Source organism: Eleutherodactylus coqui, chromosome 2, assembly GCF_035609145.1.
Source record: "Eleutherodactylus coqui strain aEleCoq1 chromosome 2, aEleCoq1.hap1, whole genome shotgun sequence".
In the NCBI taxonomy this organism is placed as follows: domain Eukaryota; kingdom Metazoa; phylum Chordata; class Amphibia; order Anura; family Eleutherodactylidae; genus Eleutherodactylus; species Eleutherodactylus coqui.
The window spans coordinates 112,326,693-112,347,521 of record NC_089838.1 but is presented as its reverse complement, the minus strand read 5'-3'; the positions used below and the strand labels follow the sequence as shown (position 1 = coordinate 112,347,521).

The 20,829-nt window shown below is 42.4% G+C and overlaps 1 protein-coding gene across 1 annotated transcript in view; it reads right to left on the bottom strand.

Moving 5' to 3' along the window:
* SNCB (synuclein beta) overlaps nucleotides 1-20,829 on the bottom strand; it is a 70,502-nt gene extending 49,673 nt beyond the window's left edge. The window contains exons 1-3 of the mRNA XM_066589836.1: nucleotides 20,555-20,829; nucleotides 20,399-20,451; nucleotides 19,174-19,310 (exon numbers count right to left, since the gene is read on the bottom strand). Of these exons, the coding sequence (XP_066445933.1) occupies nucleotides 19,174-19,294 (121 nt within the window). The 5' untranslated portion in view covers nucleotides 19,295-19,310; nucleotides 20,399-20,451; nucleotides 20,555-20,829. The remainder of the gene's footprint in view (nucleotides 1-19,173; nucleotides 19,311-20,398; nucleotides 20,452-20,554) is intronic.

Sequence of the window (20,829 nt, the reverse complement as noted above, 5' to 3'; positions counted from 1 at the left end):
TGATGGGTGGGCTGTCGCTGATCACTGACTTTATATGTAATGGTGCTTTTAGACACAACGATTATCGTTCAAAGAATTGTTAAAAATAGTGAAAGTGAAAGATAATCATTCCAGCTAAACGCGAGCCAACGACTGAACGATCAACGAGAATCAGTTTCTGCAGGCAAAAAAACCATTGTTTCCGCGTTCAGTTTAAACAGCATTCGTTCAGTCCCTCTCATTGACTTATACCAGGACTGAGTGACTCTTGTTTGAAGGAGCCAATGATGTATCTGCCTGTATAAACAGGATGCATGAGGGAGAACGAGGGAGCAGTGGCATCACTTACTTGTTCCCTCATTCAAACGAGAATCGACTCGTCTAATAGGACCCTAAGTAAAGGCCCATTTAGACAGGACGAATATTGGGCAAACGATGCCCGACACTCATCCCGCACAGGAGCTAGTATCGCTGGCTCACAGTTGGGAGGCTGCAGGAGAGTTCTCTTCTCCCTCCTTCGCCCCTCTCCAATCACTTAACACAGTGGCCGCTCAGTACTGAACGGCTGCTATTTACACTGAACGCTCAGCGTTCAGCTCATCGTCCATTGTTTATTGCCCGACATTCGTCCTATCTAAATGGGTCTTAAGAGCTCTGATTTTATTGGATCATTGTGAACTCATAAAGTACATTCTTATGACTATGATGGTGCCCTTTAAACACTGAAAACACTGCAGCAGACTTCACAGAGAGACTATAACTCAATTGCAATTTATCATGGGGGGTACTACCATAGGATATAATGAACATATAGATTCTCAGTTTCCAGTTGCAATGACAGGCCACACCTAGTATAAAAGTGAGGTTATTCCACTTTCTTTCAATGTTAAGCTAATGTCATGCCATACAATAGCTGAAGCAAAAACAATACTAGTGTGAACAAACTGAAAGGGAGTCTGTCAGCAACTGTGAGCCCCATAAACTAAACTTATGAGCTCGTAGGAGTTGACATCCTGAATCCGGGGATGTGAATATTATACTTACCTTCTCCATTTTGTGCTGTCAAAGCTGCCGCTGAATGTACCTAGGCGACTTCTTAGCGTGCGCATAGAGTGAGAGGACTAGTTCTCTCATTTCGTGTGTGCCCATGTAGTCTGCCAGATGTGGGCAATAGCGGCTTTAACAACACACAGTGGGGAAGGTAAATATAATATTCACATCCCTAGATTCAGGGTGCCAGCCCCCATGAGTTACCGTTCGAGAACTCCTAGCATCAAGGCACCCAGGATGTGAGTGCTGATGCCAGGAAAATGGTTGGTGATGCCACAGCCTCTGATTGGCAGGTAGTGGTCACCTGACTTCCGCTGTCAACAGAAACCGTATGAATAGTGGGGCTGCAGCGCTGGATCTCCAGGGCTGAGGATGGGTAAGTACCGCCTGATTTGTTATTTTAGCACATCTGCACCGGTCATTTAATGTTCAACCCCTTTAAAACAAACCACCAATGGAAACACTGAGCATATACAGCTCATATATAGCAAAATAAATCCCTTTTAAAAGTATGAAATTGATTGTAAGTCTGTAGTATAACACTAACCAGCATATGTCAAACACAAGGCCCATGGGCCGAATCTGGCCTCTCCCCTCATTTTATGTGGCCCGCTGGCTGTGCATCAAACCCAACAGGTATTTCAATCACGCAGCCTGATGCTCCGATCTGGCGGTGGCAGTAGTGCAGTCTGTAACCGCTGACCTCTCCCCCTTGTGTTTGCATGCACCATCTTGCATGAAGCACAGATGCCAATGTTACAGGTCAGGGGTTATAGGCCCATCAGGCCGGGGCTGCAGGCTGGGCGAGCGCAAAGCCTGTAGAAGGGTTGCCATTATTTCTGTGGCCACTATGGGGGTCCATATTATTACTGCGGCCAAAATGTTGGTTAATATAACTACTGGGCCACTATGAGGGTCACTACTACTACTGTGGCCACTATCAGGGTTACTATTATTACTGGGGCCACCATAAGGGTTACTATTTCTATTGGGGCCACTATGAGGGCCACTATTGCTACTGAGCCCACTATGGAGGTCACTATTACTACTAAGATCACCATGGGGATCACTATTACTACTGGGGTCACTATGCAGGTCACTATTACTACTGTGGCCATTATGAGGGTCACTGTTAGGGCCTGGTCACATGGGTGTAAACGCATTTCGATCCTGCAAATACGCTGCATATTTGTGTGACCAGAAATTGCTTACACCCAGGTTTTTCGGCCATCTTTTAATGTGCATGAATACACTGTGTATATGCACATGCAAAAAAAACCCTGCAGACAGGCCCATCCAAATGGTGTGCAAATATACAGTGAGGGCTTCTTCACATGGGTGTGATTTTGTCCCGTTATGCGGTCGTGATAGTCTCGGAAGCATAAAGGAATGAAACGAAACCATTGATTGCTTTCGTTTTCACTACCGGGATTCTCGCCCGTTAATTGTAGTTAATACTATGTGTGGAAAAAAATAGCGTAGGACATATCTTCCCGCCGCTTTTTTTTAAATCCTGCGCTACGGCAAGTAGGGAAAAACCATCATTCATGCTCAAGTTCACGCCATAGATGCGAGCGTAGCTTCGGATACGGCCTATGTATTAGCGCTTGCCCATTCACTTAAATGGCCTACTGCTGTGTACAATATGCACTATAATAAGTCATGCTGCGTATTTTTTCATGCGATAGCACATCACGTGAAAAAATACACTCAAGTGAATCCGCTGAAATCAATGAGCCCTTACTATACTATTACAATCGTCCCTTTGAAGCCTGATGTGGCCCTCCCTGACAATGAGTCTGCCCCCCTGCCCTATACCATATAGATAATAAGTGTTTGTGCAGTACTACGGTATCACATGATGTAGCCAATGTCTTCCGCTGGGAATTCATGCAGGATGTATAGAGGAATAGGCTAAATATAGACAGACAACCACAAAAGAGCGGAGGATATTTTAAACTGGGTTATGATCATCTTTATGTACTCGGCAGCTGCTTGCTTTTTCATCCTAGCAAAACACATTAGGGTAATTCTACAAGACAACATTAAGCTGAGCTGATGTAGTTCAGAATTATGAAAGTGCAATAAATTCTTAATGTTTGAAAGCCACAACATAAACAGTTTATAATGAAACTTGGTTATAATAACGTGACCCTTGGGTTCATCTACAGCCAAGCTGACCAGCCTGTTCTTTATATGGAAAACAGGGCTGTGCGTTTAGGGAATCTACATAAAACACCTATTATATTCCAATATGTGCCTAATTAACATATTCATAACCACATATGTAACCAAACTGCAAATGAAATGCTTCCCCGCTACGCCACCTATAGGCAAATTAGGTTATAAATTCAATTCCACTTTTATAAGAAAGCGGTTTTTATATGCGGATTTCAATGACATCATTTTTACTACTAAAGTCAACGGGGCAAATGTGTGACTAAGATGGACATGGCATGCGATAAGGCTGCCTTCACACGGGCGAGAAAATCACACGAGATTTCTGTGCAACGAGACGCACAAGTCTCATATGTATAAGAACCCCATTCTTTTGAAAGGGGTCATGTAGATGAGTAGTGTTTTCCCGACACTGCGATGCGGCATGTTCTATCTTGCTGCATGCCCTTGTATCGCAGCACCCATTGTTTTCAATGGGGCCGGCGACAGCATCACACCGCATGCTAGCTGTACGTGATGCGACATCTCCCATTGAAAACAATGGAAGAAACTCTACGAAGCCTTCTTCTCCGAAGCGATATGAGGATGTTTTGACATAACAACGGCTTGCATTTATGGAGAATTCACATGGATGGCGAACGTGATATCAAGCCGTGATTCGCAGTCCCATATCGCACTCGCCAGTATGAAGTTAGCCTAAGAGAATGGGAGCTTTGCAAGTCAAGCTAATTTCACATGGCCGAGCGTGATATCGGGATATGACACTCGGCCCGATATTGCGCTTGGGATTGTGCGATATACCCACCCACTTCGCACGCCATGTGATATGTATTCCAGCCCCATTGAAAATGGGCGAGGCATTCTGAGGGAGCGCTCAAAGATAGCACATGCCGTGATTTTCATCTGCACCATGATGCGTATGACCCCATTCTCGCAACGCACAAATCTTGTGCGATTCTCTCGGCTGGGTGAAGTGGCCTAAGGCTGCTTTCTCCCCTGCGTTGTGGCTCAGTGGTTTACGTCTTCATGCTCTGTTTTTGGTTGAATGAAATAGAAATAAAATGCGAAAAAACAGATACATTTTTTTCTACATTGATTTCAAAAATTGGTTTCAAAAATGGAAACCAGTGCTGTGCTCCGTGCTGTCCGTGAAGAGTCACAGCTACGAGGTGACCGGCGGGGAGGGACAGCAGCCGAGTGGGTGGGGATTACTGCAGGCATTATATGGGCCCCCTGGTGGTTGAGCAGTGTATGTTGCAGCTTAGCATTGTACGTGTCGCTCTCTCCAGCGCGCCTGAAGCACAGCAGCGCCGCTCATAGACTTAACATTGTAACTTTCAACCCGCCTGACAGGTTCCTGAGTGTATTAAACTCACATGTGATGATTTTACGGCAGCGATGAGCGTGTGTGTCATCTAATGACACCAACATCATACACCAAAGTTACAGCAAAGGAGTCAAAGTGTGGTGCAAGAGAAAGCAAGTAGGCTTATTTATATTAGATGTGTCTGACAATATAATAAGGCCGCTCATACAAGCGCTTTTTACCGCGATTACTGTGGCGTTATTAATGTCGCGGTAATTGTGGGAAAATGTCCCATTGTTTTCAATGGGCCTTTGCAGACAAGCGCGGCGATTTTTGAGAGCTGTCTGCTCTGTTTTACTGAGTTTTCACGCTTTTTGTAGCACCTCATCACCCATCACAATGATGGGGTTTGTTAAAAACCGCGGCCGGATGCAGTAACCAGCGTCTGAAAACTGCAGTAAAATCTATTAAAATTGCGGCATTTTGCTGATGCTATGTGTGAGAGTGGCCTAATTATTGTTCTTTTCACACATTTACACAAGTGAATCTTCAGCTTTAATTAACATTGACTATTTATAGTCCAGTACTTTTTGCAGCATTTTTTTCCTTTCCTCCTTTTCATTAGTTAGCTTTTGTAGATTTTAGTAGTACAGAAAAACTCATTCCTTCCTGGAAACTGTCATCAAGCTGCTATTGATGGGACTTATTCATATAACTAGATTGACCCGATGTTTTCTACGTGAACATAGAATGTTTCGAAAAATGGTTGTAAATGATTTGAGAACTGATTATTTTAATTGGCGATGACTTCAGGATCAACTACATTTTCAGTGTACCAGCTTCCATCTGAGCGTACCCCTTGAACTGTTCACCGGCCACGGCTTGGTCTTCCACATTTTGGGGACATGGCAGCAGTCAGAATGGTAGGCACTTGATATGAACATTGCATAGCAACGCCTGACTCTCCCCAGCGGCGGTGTTGGCTGAAGCACAACCGCGCCGCTAGACTTAACATAGGAACTTTGACCTGGCCTGACTCAAATTTTATGATTTTACAGCAGTGGTGAGGATGTCTTAAATCTAATGACACCAAAATTGTCCACCAAAGGCCACACGAAGGGGTCAAAGTGTGGTGCACGAAAAAGTCTGTAGGCCTTTTTATATTAAGAAGTACTACAGTAGTAGTATGAATACATGACAACGTACTACAGTGAGTATGCTGTGGGTCTAAATGGCTTATTCACAAATTAATATCCATGTTCATTAATACATGAAAAACCAACACATGTTTTAGGAATTCCTAAGTTATTCAGCAGACTGTTGGGATGTGCTAATAACCATCAGATACTCATGTGTAATAAAATGGGTATTCATGCAAGGCATAATTAAAATAAAAGTGAAACCCTAGAAATTCAGTATCCAATAGCAGTACCTCACCATGACTGCATGATGAATTGTGTGATGAAATATAACTAGTGATGAGCGATTATTGGAATAATCAGTTTATGACGGTATCCGGGCGATTTCACTAAAAGCATCTAGAATTGAGATGGCCAATTTCTACTCCCATTAAAGTCAATGGGATTAAACAGCGGGTTCACCAATTTTCCTTCCAGAAGGTCTCCAATGCATTTAAAGCCCCCCAAATTGTATAGAAATACAGCCACACATCTGGGGAACACTTTGCTCTTCCTGAAAATTGGTCAAAATAGTGTAAAGTGATGTGAGGGTAAATCGTAGCACAGGGGTGTCACTGAAAACAAAAGGCGGCCCATATAGGGTCTCCTATATCAAAGATTGCACCAAGGAAGACAGCAGATGTGCTGCTTGTTATAAAAGCAATGCCATACATTTTACAAGGAGAGATTCTGCAAGTCCAATATAACACTCAAGCACGGGCCTGCTCCAAAAAATAGCTGTAGAGTTACCGCTGTCTCTTGTGCTTTAGAAAATTTTTGTTTTGGGAGAAGAAGGAGGAAACCTGGTGGAAGCATTTTATCACCTGGCCGATCAAGACGACCAACACTATATATAACCTCATAAAGCTAATGGTAGTAAGTTTCCAGGAAAAACTTTTTTCTGCAATGAATTGTATAAACTACCTGAAAAATAAGTGAAATTAGCTAAATACTTAGGGTGCATTGACACAGCGCGGCTCACATCACACAGGACGCAGAGACTGTGTGCTGTGCGATATGCAGGAGACCGCACATCTGCATGTTCTACTCTCATGCGTCTCTGCGACAGAAAAAAAAATTGCTCATGCCAATACACCCATTGAAAAGAATAGGTTATATCTTCATGCAAATTTTGTGCATTTCACAGCGCCCAAAACTTCTGCGATCTTATGCTCCCCAAGGAAGATAAATAAGCTGATAGATGACAATATAGCCAGTATTAATTAAAGGGGTTGTATCGTTCTGAACTACTGATGATCTATCCTCGGTATAGATTACCAATAGCTGATCAGTGGAGATCTGCAGCTCATGACCCCCAGCAATCTGCCGTTTACCAGGCTATTGTCAGTGCGATGGCGTCTGAAGCTGACAGCTCCGCGCACATTGCAACAGACCTGGTTGTTGTTGGAAACGCTCTTCCCATTTAAGTCACTTGATTAATAAGTAAGGGCTTCAACAAACGAGTGTGTGCACAAATACGTTCGCCGCAATGTACTGTATTTGTGCATGGACAAAGCTTTAAGATGGCATTAATCAGGCTGTTACGCGTGTGTCACTGCATAGTAATATAATTTTGGGGATTAAGGACATAAAAAAATGTAGGAATTCTGCTATCAATGCCCGCCTAGGCCTACATTCACGTGAACATGAACCTTGTGCGAGTTTCACGCATTGTGAGACGCAGAAAACTCACAGGAATATGAATTCTATTCTTTTGAATGGAGTCATACACATGAGCGATTTTTTTTTTTTTTTGCGGCACAGTGATGCTGCAAGGTCGCTGCATATCCTATTTTCTCATAGCCCTCGGAAAGCATCACCAATTGTTTTCAATGGGCCAGTCAAACAAATTACATGCCGTGCGATGTGCATGTTAGTGCAATATGACGTTTCCCATTTAAATCAATGGGCAACACTTACCGATCCTCTGACACGTGAAACAATCAGAGAAGTGCGTTTTTGCATGAAAAATGTTTTACATTCACGGGTTAAACGTACTTTGACAAGCGTGATATTGGGCTGGGTGTCTCGGCCCGATATCGCGCTCGCCCTAGGTGACCTAAGAGAGTTATGTAGGGCTTTTATGGCTCTTAGGCAGAGTTATAAACCAATTTTAGGCCACATAACGGGAGTAAAACATGTTCGTCTGTTTAAGTCCAAAAGGGGAGAACAAGCCCACAATGTACATTTGGACCTCCAAACTCATTAGAGTTAATCGGACAATAATAGGCACTGGCGTCTTGCCTATTCCTCTTCCCTAATGTACAGTAGATGGGAATGTCCAGTGAAATTCTTGTACATAACTAGTTGTAATGTAATGGATTATCTTTTTATCAACCACTTAGCGGACAAGTAGTAGTTGGCAGCAGTAGCTTTACAGATAAGAGCTCCGCACGCTCCCAGGCTGCATGTGCTTTATAATCCACGGTGCTTATTTCCAAGTAAGGTCCATATGAAAATAAGTTGTTTCCAGCACTTCTGGCTTTAGAAATAGCCCTATATTGGATTTCAATTAAAAGTTGTTGCAACACGTGAAAACTAAACGCTTACGCATTTCAAATATAATAGTAACGATGTGAGAAACACATAAGTGTGTACTGTTCACATGATGTGACAACTTTCAATGGCAATGCAATAAATAGCTATTTATAAAGCAAGAGGTGCTGTAAACAGCCTTATTTTAACCTTAGCCTTCACTTGTTTTTCTGAATTTCTTTAAAATGTGAACAATGTTTGGACATTCACACTTTTTGGGTGGCTAGAACTTTTCTGGACATCCAATTAGTAGTGCAACATACCTATAGGGGGTGCAGAGACACACTTGGGCACTAGTGTCATCTATGGTGACGGTAGGTGCTGGTGCAGGGGCTGTTACAGATTTTATATTGGGGTCCAGTAGCTTCAAGTTATACCTCTGTGTGTGGTCATATTACAAAAGATGATGGATTTAGGCCTCATGTCGATGGGCGGGTTGGATTCCAACCCTGCCTGTGGCCGAGGACTGTGCCTACCTGCCCGGGTCTTCACTGCGGACATGTGCAGAAGTGCCGGCCGGCACGCCGCTGCACATGCACAAGAGAGTTTGCAGTTTGTTTTTTTTTTTAAACTCCTGCTTTCCCACAGGATTCATGGCCTGTCCACAATGTCAACTGCAGATGGGCCGCAGATCGGATGGCTTCCATCGACTTCAATGGAAGCCGTCCGTGCGGGAACCGCAAGAAAATGGAGCATGCTGCAATTTGAATTCTGCATCCAAAGATCCGCAAATCAAATGCACATGCTTTAAATCAGCTGGGCAGCTTGCACTGCAGACCCCCACTGATCATAAAGTTATCCCCTATCCTAGGGACAGGGGGGAATCTTAGATTTTGAAAAAAAACTCTTTAACCCCTGTCTCCCCCCTTCTCACAAATCCCTAGTGTTTGTATTTTTAATACCTGGTCCACATTGCTCTCCACTCCCAAGGGTTTAGCTGGCCACACTGCCACATTTCTGTAGTAAGGTCCACTGACTCCTCCAACTCCATTCCTGGTTCCATACTTTACCTATCTTTCACGATGCAATCTTTTTAATGCATAACTTGTGCACCCTGTTTTTACAGAAATTGGTCTACGTACAAAAAATCTCATTTATATCTTAACCTCCAAATGGAATTATCTAATCTCAGCTAAATAGCACAATGTAGCCATAGGGCTCCTTCACACTTGCATATTTGTACCCTAAAAGTCCCCATAGAAGTCTACGGGAGGTGTGCAAATTTGCATGCAATATGATTGAACACAGATGCACAATATATAGCGCAATTCTGTAAAAAACGAACACATCTGGAACTCATTAGATTAAATAGCCATTTAAATCAGGGAGTGGGTGTGTTCTGCGCACATTTTAATTCCTACAAATGTAACAATGAATGTTTGCAACAAGTTAAGACACATTTGTTTTGCGCGGATAAAATTTACATAGTATGGCTGCCTATTTACTTTGTCTTGTAGTAGCTGTGTTATGGAAATTGTGTATGAAATTTCGCAAATCCATGCAAATGGTCATAAAGCAACGTTTATTTGCTGCTTGTTATATTTGTATCTATTGAAAGAAAATTGTCAACAGCTGAGATAGTGTGACAACTTCTCGAATTTTGTAGCATGGCTAGAATAAATTGTTTGCTCATTCTCAATTATAGAGTAAAATCCCATATAAACCAGTGTGAATGTAGAAAGCTAGGTACATGACATTACTGAAGGAAAGTACTTGTGAGAATCAGCGGATATGGATCACTGTGCCACATATTGATTTGACTTTGGGCCACATCTAGAGGCCACACCTGAGGAACCCTGGTGTTCACCCTCTCACCCCACTGGTTGGAATCTGGGCTTCAATGTGGGTTCCCCAGGCTGTTACACTAGAAGTGGTCTCAGTTCTGTGACTGCTGATGCAACTAGTCAAAGGAGTGATAGCTAAATGTGTAAACAGAGTCATAGTCAGAGGAGTCCGAATTGAGGCAGACAGCATATAGTTCAACACAAGTAGTCTAAAAGTCGGGGCAAACAAGGTAGGTTCAATATAATACAAACAGGCCAGGAGTCAAGACAGGCAGCAGACAGGACAATGCTCTGTAAAGTAAGCTGAAGTCAGGAGTGGTAAATAACACCTTCAGCTGGACAAAGAAAAGTTTAGGTTCATTCCTTAAGGCCCTTTTACACGCAACAATTACTGCTCAAAAGCCATCTTTTGAGCAATTATCGTTGTGTATAAATGTGGGTCCATCATGCATTTACCATGCACTTTTCACCCATCACTGAGTTCAGCTCAGCTTAAAACCCATCGGGACTGATAAGAGGAATCGCAGGCTGAGTTCTCTGAGGGCAGCACTGATAACATTCTTTCAACAGCTGTCCCGCTGGAGAACAATAGTTGTGTATTTAGAGAACAGACCACCTGCTGTTCTCTAAATACATACAAATGAAGCTAGTTAGCTACCATTTCTAACGAATTTTGAGCAATCATCTGTGTGTATAAATGTACCTTTTGGAGTAATGTGCTTTATATAACCCTAGGTGCTCTAGGATTGCGTGGGGACAGAAATACCAGGCATAAACTGTCCCTTTAAGACTGCAGCCATGTGCATGTGTGTGCAAACTTTGGACAGCAGGGGAACATGCACCATGGTCACCAGCTGTGACAGGTAAGAAAAGATGGCAATGAAGGCTGCAACAGTATTGTCCTTATTGACGAGACCTAGTGGGTATTTGGGAACTTATTTTCAGCTAATGCTCTACGGGGAAGAGTATGCAAATTAGCTCATGTCAGCTAAACCAGAGACTCTTCCACTTGGAGATGTCTCTGGTTTGGATGACGAGAGGTCATCTGCGCATATGACGTCGCACAAGGTATAAGAATGCACTCAGCAATGTTGCCTTTCTCCATGATCATAAGGATTCATTGCTACATACTTTAAATGATAAACATGTTGCCTATAGGGATTATAGGGTGCACTAGAGTATGCAATACCCTAATAAAAAGAGTTTTCTCACTATTAGAATTAGTGGCATGTCTCTATTTAAGTGATGAGGCACCTTCACATATTTTTACCTTAACTCCCCATGCAGGCAACACATTCACTTGCATGGAGCTGTTTTGCAGAAGCTTGCACAAGTGGGCAGACGGGATCCCCATTCTGCATAATATATGTTCTCAGAGCCTGTGCATGTCCCCCAACAATAATAATAGTATTTGATATCCAAGAGATATGGGTACCTCCCTCTCAAATTGTGAAATAGAATTAATTATCCCACTAACATTATTAGTAGGTATTATATTTAGCAAATCTATGAATCTATGTTACTTGGGTATAACCTGGGCAGTGAGATCCAACATTATTGTGGGCAAGCACAAGCAGTTATTTATAAAGATTTCTATATCGATCTCATTTAAATGAGCTGATATGTCCCCTTCAGGCAACAGAATGCTTCCAGAGCTCCACATTTACATAGCTGCCTGTAAAAGCAAGAGGAGATAATGATGTTATTGATATTATTACAACCTTATTACTGCAGGGCAATCAGCAGCCTTTGTACAGATTATTCAGGTTTCCTGGGGTACACAGAGAGGAGAACTGCTCTTTGGGCTGCCAGATTTAGTGTGTGTGTGGAGGGAAGTTTAATTCTATCCCTTCTATATTACATACAGTATTACTTTCTCTAATGTTTAGAATTGTGTTACGCTCTGTTAACCTCTTTATTAGTGGTGAGCGAGTATCCTCGCTAAGGGCAATTGCTCGAGTGAGCATTGCCCTTAGCGAGTACATGCCCGCTCGAGACAAAAGGTTCGGGTGCCGGCGGCAGGCAGGGAGCTGCGGGGAAGATTGGGGAGGAACGGAGGGGAGATCTCTCTCTCCCTCTCTCCCCCCCCCCACTCCCCCCTGCTGACTGCCGCTATTCACCGCTCCCTCACGCCGGCATCCGAACCTTTTGTCTCAAGCGGGCAGGTACTCGCTAAGGGCAATGCTCGCTCGAGCAATTGTCCTTAGTGAGTATACTCGCTCATCTCTACTCTTTATGTTAATTCTCCTCCATCATTTTTAAAGAAAAAAGTAGGGAAATGTTTTTCCATTGAGCTCAACGGGATCTTCCTGTTGGCAATGCCATCAGTTGGCTCCTATCAGCCCCTGTTCCATTAGATTTGTAGTGGGAAGAATAGTATTTTCTGACACACACCCAGTAAAAAAAAAAAGAAACCTCACAGTGAAGTTGAAGGGATCAGTTGTGCTGCATTTCCAAGGGATCTGTCCCATGCTGAACTGTGGTGCCTTGGATTTTCTTTAAGCTTTTCCTTGCCAAAGAGATATTCCATGCATTCTGGTAGAAATGAACTTCAGTAGCCAAGGATGAATAGGATACGCACTTGCTACTAAAAGCTCTATCGTACGCTAGATGACAGCTAGAGTTGTGATCCTGGTCTTGTATTAAAGCTGCAATGTAGCCTGAGATAGAGAAAGTTGAAGTACCCCATTCTTCATGGAGGAGGAGAGACGGGACAACAGGGGACATGCTAACAGGCTGCAGGAAGCAAAGGAAGATCTGTGATCTTCCTCATGTCTCTATAATGGCCCTTTTACATGGGACGACAGTTAGCTAAATGACTGCATGGGCACTGACATCATCCCTAAGGTCATTAGCGTTTGTGCAAAGAATTTAGACAAATAGACTTCACCAGTGGATTGCTGGGTTCTTGCAGGCTTCTCGCTTAGCGCTTCACCTTGTATGCGAAGCGCTGAGCAGGGAGCATTGCGAATGAATCGTGAGTGATTTTTTTTTTAGCATTTACACTGCATGATTATTGCTAAAAATTTGTTTGTTTGAACGAATTTTGAGCGACAGTCATTACATGTAAACGGGCCATAAGGTTTTAGATCACAGTGGATAGTTATAGGGTAACTCAGACTGCTGTTCATGTTATTACCCCCAGTAATCAGTGAATATATTTACTCCCTGATTGTCACATATGGGGGGTGGGTGGGCCCTTTTTTTTTTTTTTTTGGAAAAGGAGTGAGAAGATAATCACATGCTCATCTAATTACCCCTTTGTGCCTTATTAGGAAATCTATTGATTCTGTGACCCAGATAAGTACCAACATCGACATTGTGGTGTCAAATATTTACCAGCAGTCACACCACATACACAAACATCAATAAAGGTTATATATTTTACACATATCTAATAAAAACTATGCGGACTGCTTCTCTAAGGATGTCTGTTATGTGCTACAGTCACGATAATGACCATCAATAGAGAGGAATGTCCAATACATTTCTGACAGATAAAAAAGGTTTCGGACAGTCAAGAAAGACATTTCCCCCCATAAACTATCGCCCTAATCTGTCATTTGAAATGTAGTCCCACCCGGTGAATACGTCATTTGAAATGAGTTCCACGAAAGAAAATAACGTGCTTGGCCATTTTCAGATGAGCGTAATATGGGTGCTATTACAGACGCAACACCCTGACGACCATCAGTTCAAACTTTGGGGAGTTTGGGTGTTGCATTCATAATAGAGGAGCAATAAAGGACACATTACGCTCCCCTGAAAACTACTTTAGTTAACACATTATATTAGTTTTAGGGTTTTGCAATTATAATTTAGAGTTAAGCCACTCTCACACAGGCTTAGTAAAAAATGCCGTGTTTTTAAACGCCACGTTTTACAGCGCTTTAGAATGGCATTTTTGACTGTGTTTGACAGCATTTTAACACACCCCATCATTGCAATGGGTGATGTGCTGCATCAAAAATGCGCTAAACGCACAAAAATAGAACATACATCGACTGTTTTAGCGCACGTTAGAAATGCTTCGCTACAGCGCTCATCTGAGAAGCCCCATTGAAATGAATGGAGGCTCAGTACAGCTAAGCGCTGTAAAAAAAACACCCGTGTTAGAGCGGCCTTAGGCCCCCTGCACATGTGCGGAAATTCCGCGGCGGGATTTCCCGTGGAATTTCTGCTGCTGTAAACCTGCATAGGATTGCGTTAACAAACGCAATCCTATGCAGACAGCCGCGATTTGGCCGCGCAAAATATCGCGCGGCAAACAAATCGTGACATGCTCTATTTCTGTGCGGGGCTCGCAGATCCCCGCACAGAAATGTCACTCGCATGCCGCCGGCTCCGGTCTGCGCATGCGCCGGCGGCGCTGCAAGCCGGCACATCAAAGAGCCAGAGCCGGCGGGCGCGGGTGAGTACGCGCTGATCCCTGCAGGTGCTCAGGTCAGGTCCCGCGGCAAGAATCCTCCCGCCGGATCGGACCCGCCCATCTGCAGGCGGCATTAGGCTAACTTAAACCCCGCCCCTTAGCGCACTCCCCACCATGTGAATTCCCCAGGGATGAGATGCATATTCATGCATCCTCCACTGTGGTGGCTGTCAGCCGCAGCAGGAGGATCACAGGGTTTCTCCCATTGAAAACAATTGGCGCTGCGATGCGAGATCACGCAGCAAGACAGAACATGCTGCGGTTTGCTTCTCGCATTGCATCACATTGCGGTACCATACAGGAAAACATCGCTCATGTGTATGACCCCATTCAAAAGTATGGAAGTCATATATGTGTGAGATTTGTGCGTCTCAAAACGCACAAATCTCGTGCAACTTTAGCTCCTGTGTAAAGGCATCCTTAGGGATGGAAATGATTTACCTGCAGTACATACTTCTCAATTTAAATTGCTTGCAAAAATTGTTTGGCGCAGACCTGTGGTTTTGCTGTTTCTTTTGATATTTGCTGCGTAACGCCAATCCCCATACACTATCTTGGCGTATATCCACGTGTAATATATGCCAAGATAGGATATGCCACAATTTTTTTTGCTTCAGTGCTCCGCACGTGAAAAATACGCAGGTGTGAGTGCCACAATTAAAATTAATGGGCTATTGGCATCGTGTATTGCGAGCGTGAAAATTGCATGCATGACGTGCAATGCCAATACACCCATGTGAGACTAGGCTTAATCAGTGGGGCTTGAGAAGTCAAAAAGATCCAACTGTACCATATGAGGAGTCCAGTTTTACAAATCATGTGTGTTAGCAGGGGCCTGGGTTTAGTATTAGATATTTTCAGTTCTACTCCTGCCTTTGCTCTATATACAACATGTCATACATGTCCACTTTTAATTGCTTTCTAAATAATGCTGTTATCATTGTGTACATAGGGGATATCTAATAAATTGTAATCAGATATTTGTAAAGGTCCATTTACACGCAAAGATGATTGCTCAGAATTCGTCAGAAACTGACAGTTTTGAGCGATCATTTTGCATTAGGTACTAATGGGCTAATTAGTATCTAACTAGCTTTATTTGCATGTATTTAGAGAACAGCGGGTGGTCTGGTCTCTAAATACATCACTTTTGTTCTGCCGCAGGCAGCTGGCTGCATACAATGCTATCACCGCTGCCCATGGAGAACTCAGCATGCTGTCCCTGTTATCAGAAACGATGGATTTTATGCTGAGCTGAACTCAGCAATGTGCGAAGAGTGCATGGTAAACGAACGATGGGCACACATTGACACACAACGGCTATCGCTCAAAAAACGTTGTTTGGATGAATTTTGAGCGATAATCGTTGCGTGTAAATCGACCTTAAGTCAGCCAATAAAGTTTGCCTCTATCAGCAAGTGAAGAAGGCCAAATCAGCTTTGAACAGGATTGTCTTTCGGCTGGAATATATCTTCAGTACAGATTGGATTTAAAATCATCATAGGTAGGCAGGTATAGATCCAGAATATAAATGAGTTTTACTCAACCGCCGGGTTGACATTAGGGGACACATGTAGAAGCCAAGGTCATCTGACATTAAGAAAGGAAACTGCTAGGAGGCATATGTGATACATGTATACAGAAAAGCATTTGTGTTACAGAATATTCATGTTTGGTCACTTGGCCTAAAAACAAGCACAAACCATGTAAATGAGTCACAACTATATATATATATATATATATATACACACACACACATATATATATATATATATATATATATATATATAGGCCTACACACATACATACAATCACAGAATAAAAAGCAGATCACTATATGTTATTTCAACGAAATCAATGGCTCGTCAAACAGACCTTGATAGCAGCCATTTAATTTGGTTCAGCATTTTATCCAAGAGGCCCAGAGGGACCTAGAGTCAGCTATACACAAAGAGATACTAAGATAAGCTATAATTAACCCATATTCACCCAGAAAGAACAGCTGAGGATTTCAATAAATCATTACATATGTAAGACAATGATTGCAGCTTAATAAGGTAACACGATAATGCCAATAACCTAATCAATCCTTATTGGTTCCTTTGCCCTTTTCCTATAGATTATGTACTTTTGATACTTTATTCGCTATCCTTGAAATGGTTAATTCCTGCTCTCTCAAGTATAGCTTGCACCTCTCTTGGCATGCAGGTGTGAATGTACAATATACTGTGAAAAATAGTTTCTTTATACACTGGTATTTGCATAACCTTATAATATATGCTGGAGAGCTGTTCAGTAAAGGATGTACAATAAGGTACTATTATACAATAATCCAGTCATAGTATGGAATTAAACATGTGCTAGTTTTAACAGAGTATAAGCAATTCGACCCATGTTATACAGATCCTTATACTGCTAAGATGGATATGTAAGGGTGGTCTCACATCTGTGGCAGCGATTCCGCTTTCCTGCTCCGGTTGGGGAATCGCTGCGGCTGAATGGTTCCGTCTTTGGATGGAACAGAACAGCGATGGATGGACCCGATTGACTATAATGGAGTCAATCTGCCCTCCACTCAGCGGCCTAGCTTTTGGACGGAAGGGCGCTTTTTCTTCCGGTATTTTCAGCCGGATCTCAAACAGAGCCTGCAGCGGAGGTCCAGACGCAGATGTGAAACCGGCCTAATTATTGACAAAAAGTTCAATGTTGTATTTTTGTGTTTTTGTTCCAATTCATGGAAATTCATGGAAATGCAAGTAGAGTTAATTATAAAAAAAAAAAAAAACCTACATATAATGTATGCATGGATGCAATAAGCATTTATATATATATATATATATATATATATGGTCAGTATGGTGGCATTGTGTTTACATGTGATAAACTAGGTCGAGAGCTCAGCTGATGAGAGGGACTGGCAAGAGCACATACATTCTGTGTACAGCTCTGCAGATAATGACATGCTATATAAGTAATGAGAGCACATACATTCTGTGTACAGCTCTGCAGATGATGACATGCTATATAAGTAATGAGAGCACATACATTCTGTGTACAGCTCTGCAGATAATGACATGCTATATAAGTAATGAGAGCACATACATTCTGTGTACAGCTCTGCAGATGATGACATGCTATATAAGTAATGAGAGCACATACATTCTGTGTACAGCTCTGCAGATGATGACATGCTATATAAGTAATGAGATGGCTTTTAATACATCTTCATGCTCAGACATCCTAATTCATTATAACCTGAAGGAAGACATCACACTTCCAACAGCCGATGCATATGACACACCCAACCTTGAGGCCATTACCCACAAAAGGCACAAGGAAAAAGGAAATGGACTACTTTATACTCAGAACACTGAATGACATTTTTTGCTCACGGAGAACACATTTATCTTCAGAATTCAATCTAAAAAAATTGAGTGTGTCTGATGTGCCCCGAATGTATTATTTATTTTAGGTCGTTTTCACTCCGAAGAGTCTAAAAAAAGGATTGCGGCTACAATGAAACATTAAATGCCACAAATGGAATAAAACCTGAACCAATTTTTAGTTGAAAATATCCGTGTACTTTTACATCCGTTATGATGTGGCATAAGTAAGAGAAATGTGTTTAATGTGTCTGGTGAGCCGTGTCAGATCTATCCACAAGGCAAGGAGTGGAAAGTGACAGTGTAGATCCACCTAGATTTAAATATTAGATGATTATATAGACAGCAATTACTTTCAGAATCTTAGCAAATAGAAGTGGTGAAACTTAGATGACCTGAACTCCTGTGCGAGAGGCCTGCGTCCACTTATTGTAGGTGTCGTGCAGATTTTTAATTATGGGGCCAACACATTTACTACTGGCATATATTAGACTTTCTAGCACATGGAGTAGCCAGAGATGCACCACGTTTATTGCAAAGCATGTGCCTCTTAATAGATTTGTCCCACTTTACTCTGGTAGGCATTGATATGCTGGCTTTGGTACATGTGCCTCTGTGGGTTGATTAGTTTTATAATAAAACTTTATAGAGCTTTGAACTCCATTCTTTTTATGCACAGCTCAATGGGAGAAATTGAATTTTAAACACTGGTCTTAATATGATTTCCACCGGCACATGACTCTCATGCTTTTCTGCTATAATTTACGTCAGTTTCTGGCATAAATTATGCATAAATCTGTGGGGTTGGGTGGCCCCACCCACTTTTTTTTAACAAAGGTGGCAAGTGCAGTGCAAAGGGCCCACTTGTGCCAAACATTTGTGACTTTCTTGGTATTTGTTATACCAGGAACTTGTGTAAAATGCTTTATGAATATTTCCTTGTATTACATGACATATATATATATATATCTCAATGTTTAGAGTGGAAATGAAGCAGACAGTTTTTCTAGGGGATAGCCTATGCTCTGTACAGTTTCAGCACTGGACAGCTCTTTCTTCTTCTGTATTACCCCAGACACTCCATGAACTTGAAATGATCATGTTTGATAGATTTTTGTTTGTGATGAAAAAAGTTATAAAGCTTTCTTGGACCTTTTTAAACAACTGCTACCAATCACCTAAGTCTGCATTAAACAATTTGTTCCATATAATCATATATAAATATTCAACTCACCTAAGGATATCATGAATATGCAAATTTTTACTCCAGACTACAATTACCAAATAAGTAAAGCCAACAGACAGCAGTAACTTGTGGAGCACCGGTCAGGGACTGGCCTGAGATACTTACCCACATATAGAACACCTTCTTTGGTCTTCTCTGCAGCTTCTGCTACCCCTTGCTTGGTTTTCTCAGCTGCGGCCACCACCCCTTCTTTTGCTTTGGACAAGCCTTTCATAAGAACATCCATTCTGATCTGTTGCAGTCTATGGAGAGGAGGGAGAGGAGGCAGCAGCTTAGTAGTGTAAGCACAGGAAGCAGAGTGATAGCAGAAGCCCCTGCAGCTCACTCTGACCTGCTTTTCAAATAGGAAGCTACCCCTACTCACATCAGATTAGTACATTCCTCACTCTGATAGAACAGGGGGAGGAGGGTGGGAGGGGGTACAATGAGTCAGGAAAATGCATGTTACACTTTTCATTCTAGACTTGTAAATGTACACATCTATTAGAAACATATGCTGTTTTATGTTTAGAAATAGAGATACATCTATAATACATGATCTCACAGCCATTCTGCCACCATACAGGAGAGAAGTAGCTACTATGTATCGAGTCGAAGTATGCCTATTGGAATTGGTGTGTGCATTTAATCTGCTAATTTACACATGCATCTATCATACGGACACCCTAATCTAATATATGCACATATATAATCATGCTAATACACACTTATATGTGCACACGGTATATTTGAATGATACATTGAACAGGTGTATTCCTCTAGAATTATTCAAGCTACATTGGCCTCATGTCCTTGAAACCTGGATTTTTTTCCCCCACTGCAAAATAAAGGAGGAAGGGTACGAGGGGGAGGTGCAGCAATCCCAGCATTACCCTGTACACAAGCGTTGCAGTTTTCATAAGATGGGGAGATAATATAATTGAATATTAGGATGGAAATGATGAAAAATGTAGACTACAGTTTGGCCATCTTGTGATTATACAAGAGACAGCAGATGATGACAGACTAGAAATTGCCCTGAGGGCACCTTAGTTCCACCCTCGCTAAGCATCAGGAAATCTCATCTGTTCCCCAGACTTACACATAATGGAAGATTAGGCTATATTGTATTCCGTGTCTCCCTATGTCATCAAACATAAACATTAGTAGAAGGACCTGGAATTGTCTCCCCAGGCATGATGCAGATGAGAGCAGCCAATGCTTTTTCGCCTATGACAGATGCAACTACCCCCACTCTCTTGCCGTCGTGTCTTAGGGGCCCTGCAAACAGGTTTGGTTGGACAACAATGCAATCAACCAAAAGACGGAAATTCTAAAGAAAAACACTGACCTTCTCAGACCCAATCTTATTGCAGGTGCTGTCGCTCTTCTCCAACAGGCTGTCTGCAAGTGTGAAAAAAAGGCAAAGGAAAATGTCAGACAGATGGAGCAGCTGTGATGAAGCTTCTTATAAATGCAGCTCTGCCAGCCCCTCGCCCTCCCTTACCTGGGGTTCAGAGGTGAATGGGTTTCAGTCCTTTCTCTATATGACGATGAAGCAGAGGAGGGATCAGATGTAGATATCTCAGGGGGTCCCTCAGCAGGCAGTGTCAGTGCTACAGAGCCATGGGATGCTACTCTATCAGTGTACACCCGCCCCTGTCTTCCAGATAAAGCTACGCTTCAAAGTGCTTACTGCTGCTTGTGTGAGTGCTGTCCACCCCCTTGTGGTAGGAGATCCTATGAGCAACCAAGAATGGATTTCAGAAGCCCACAGTCAAT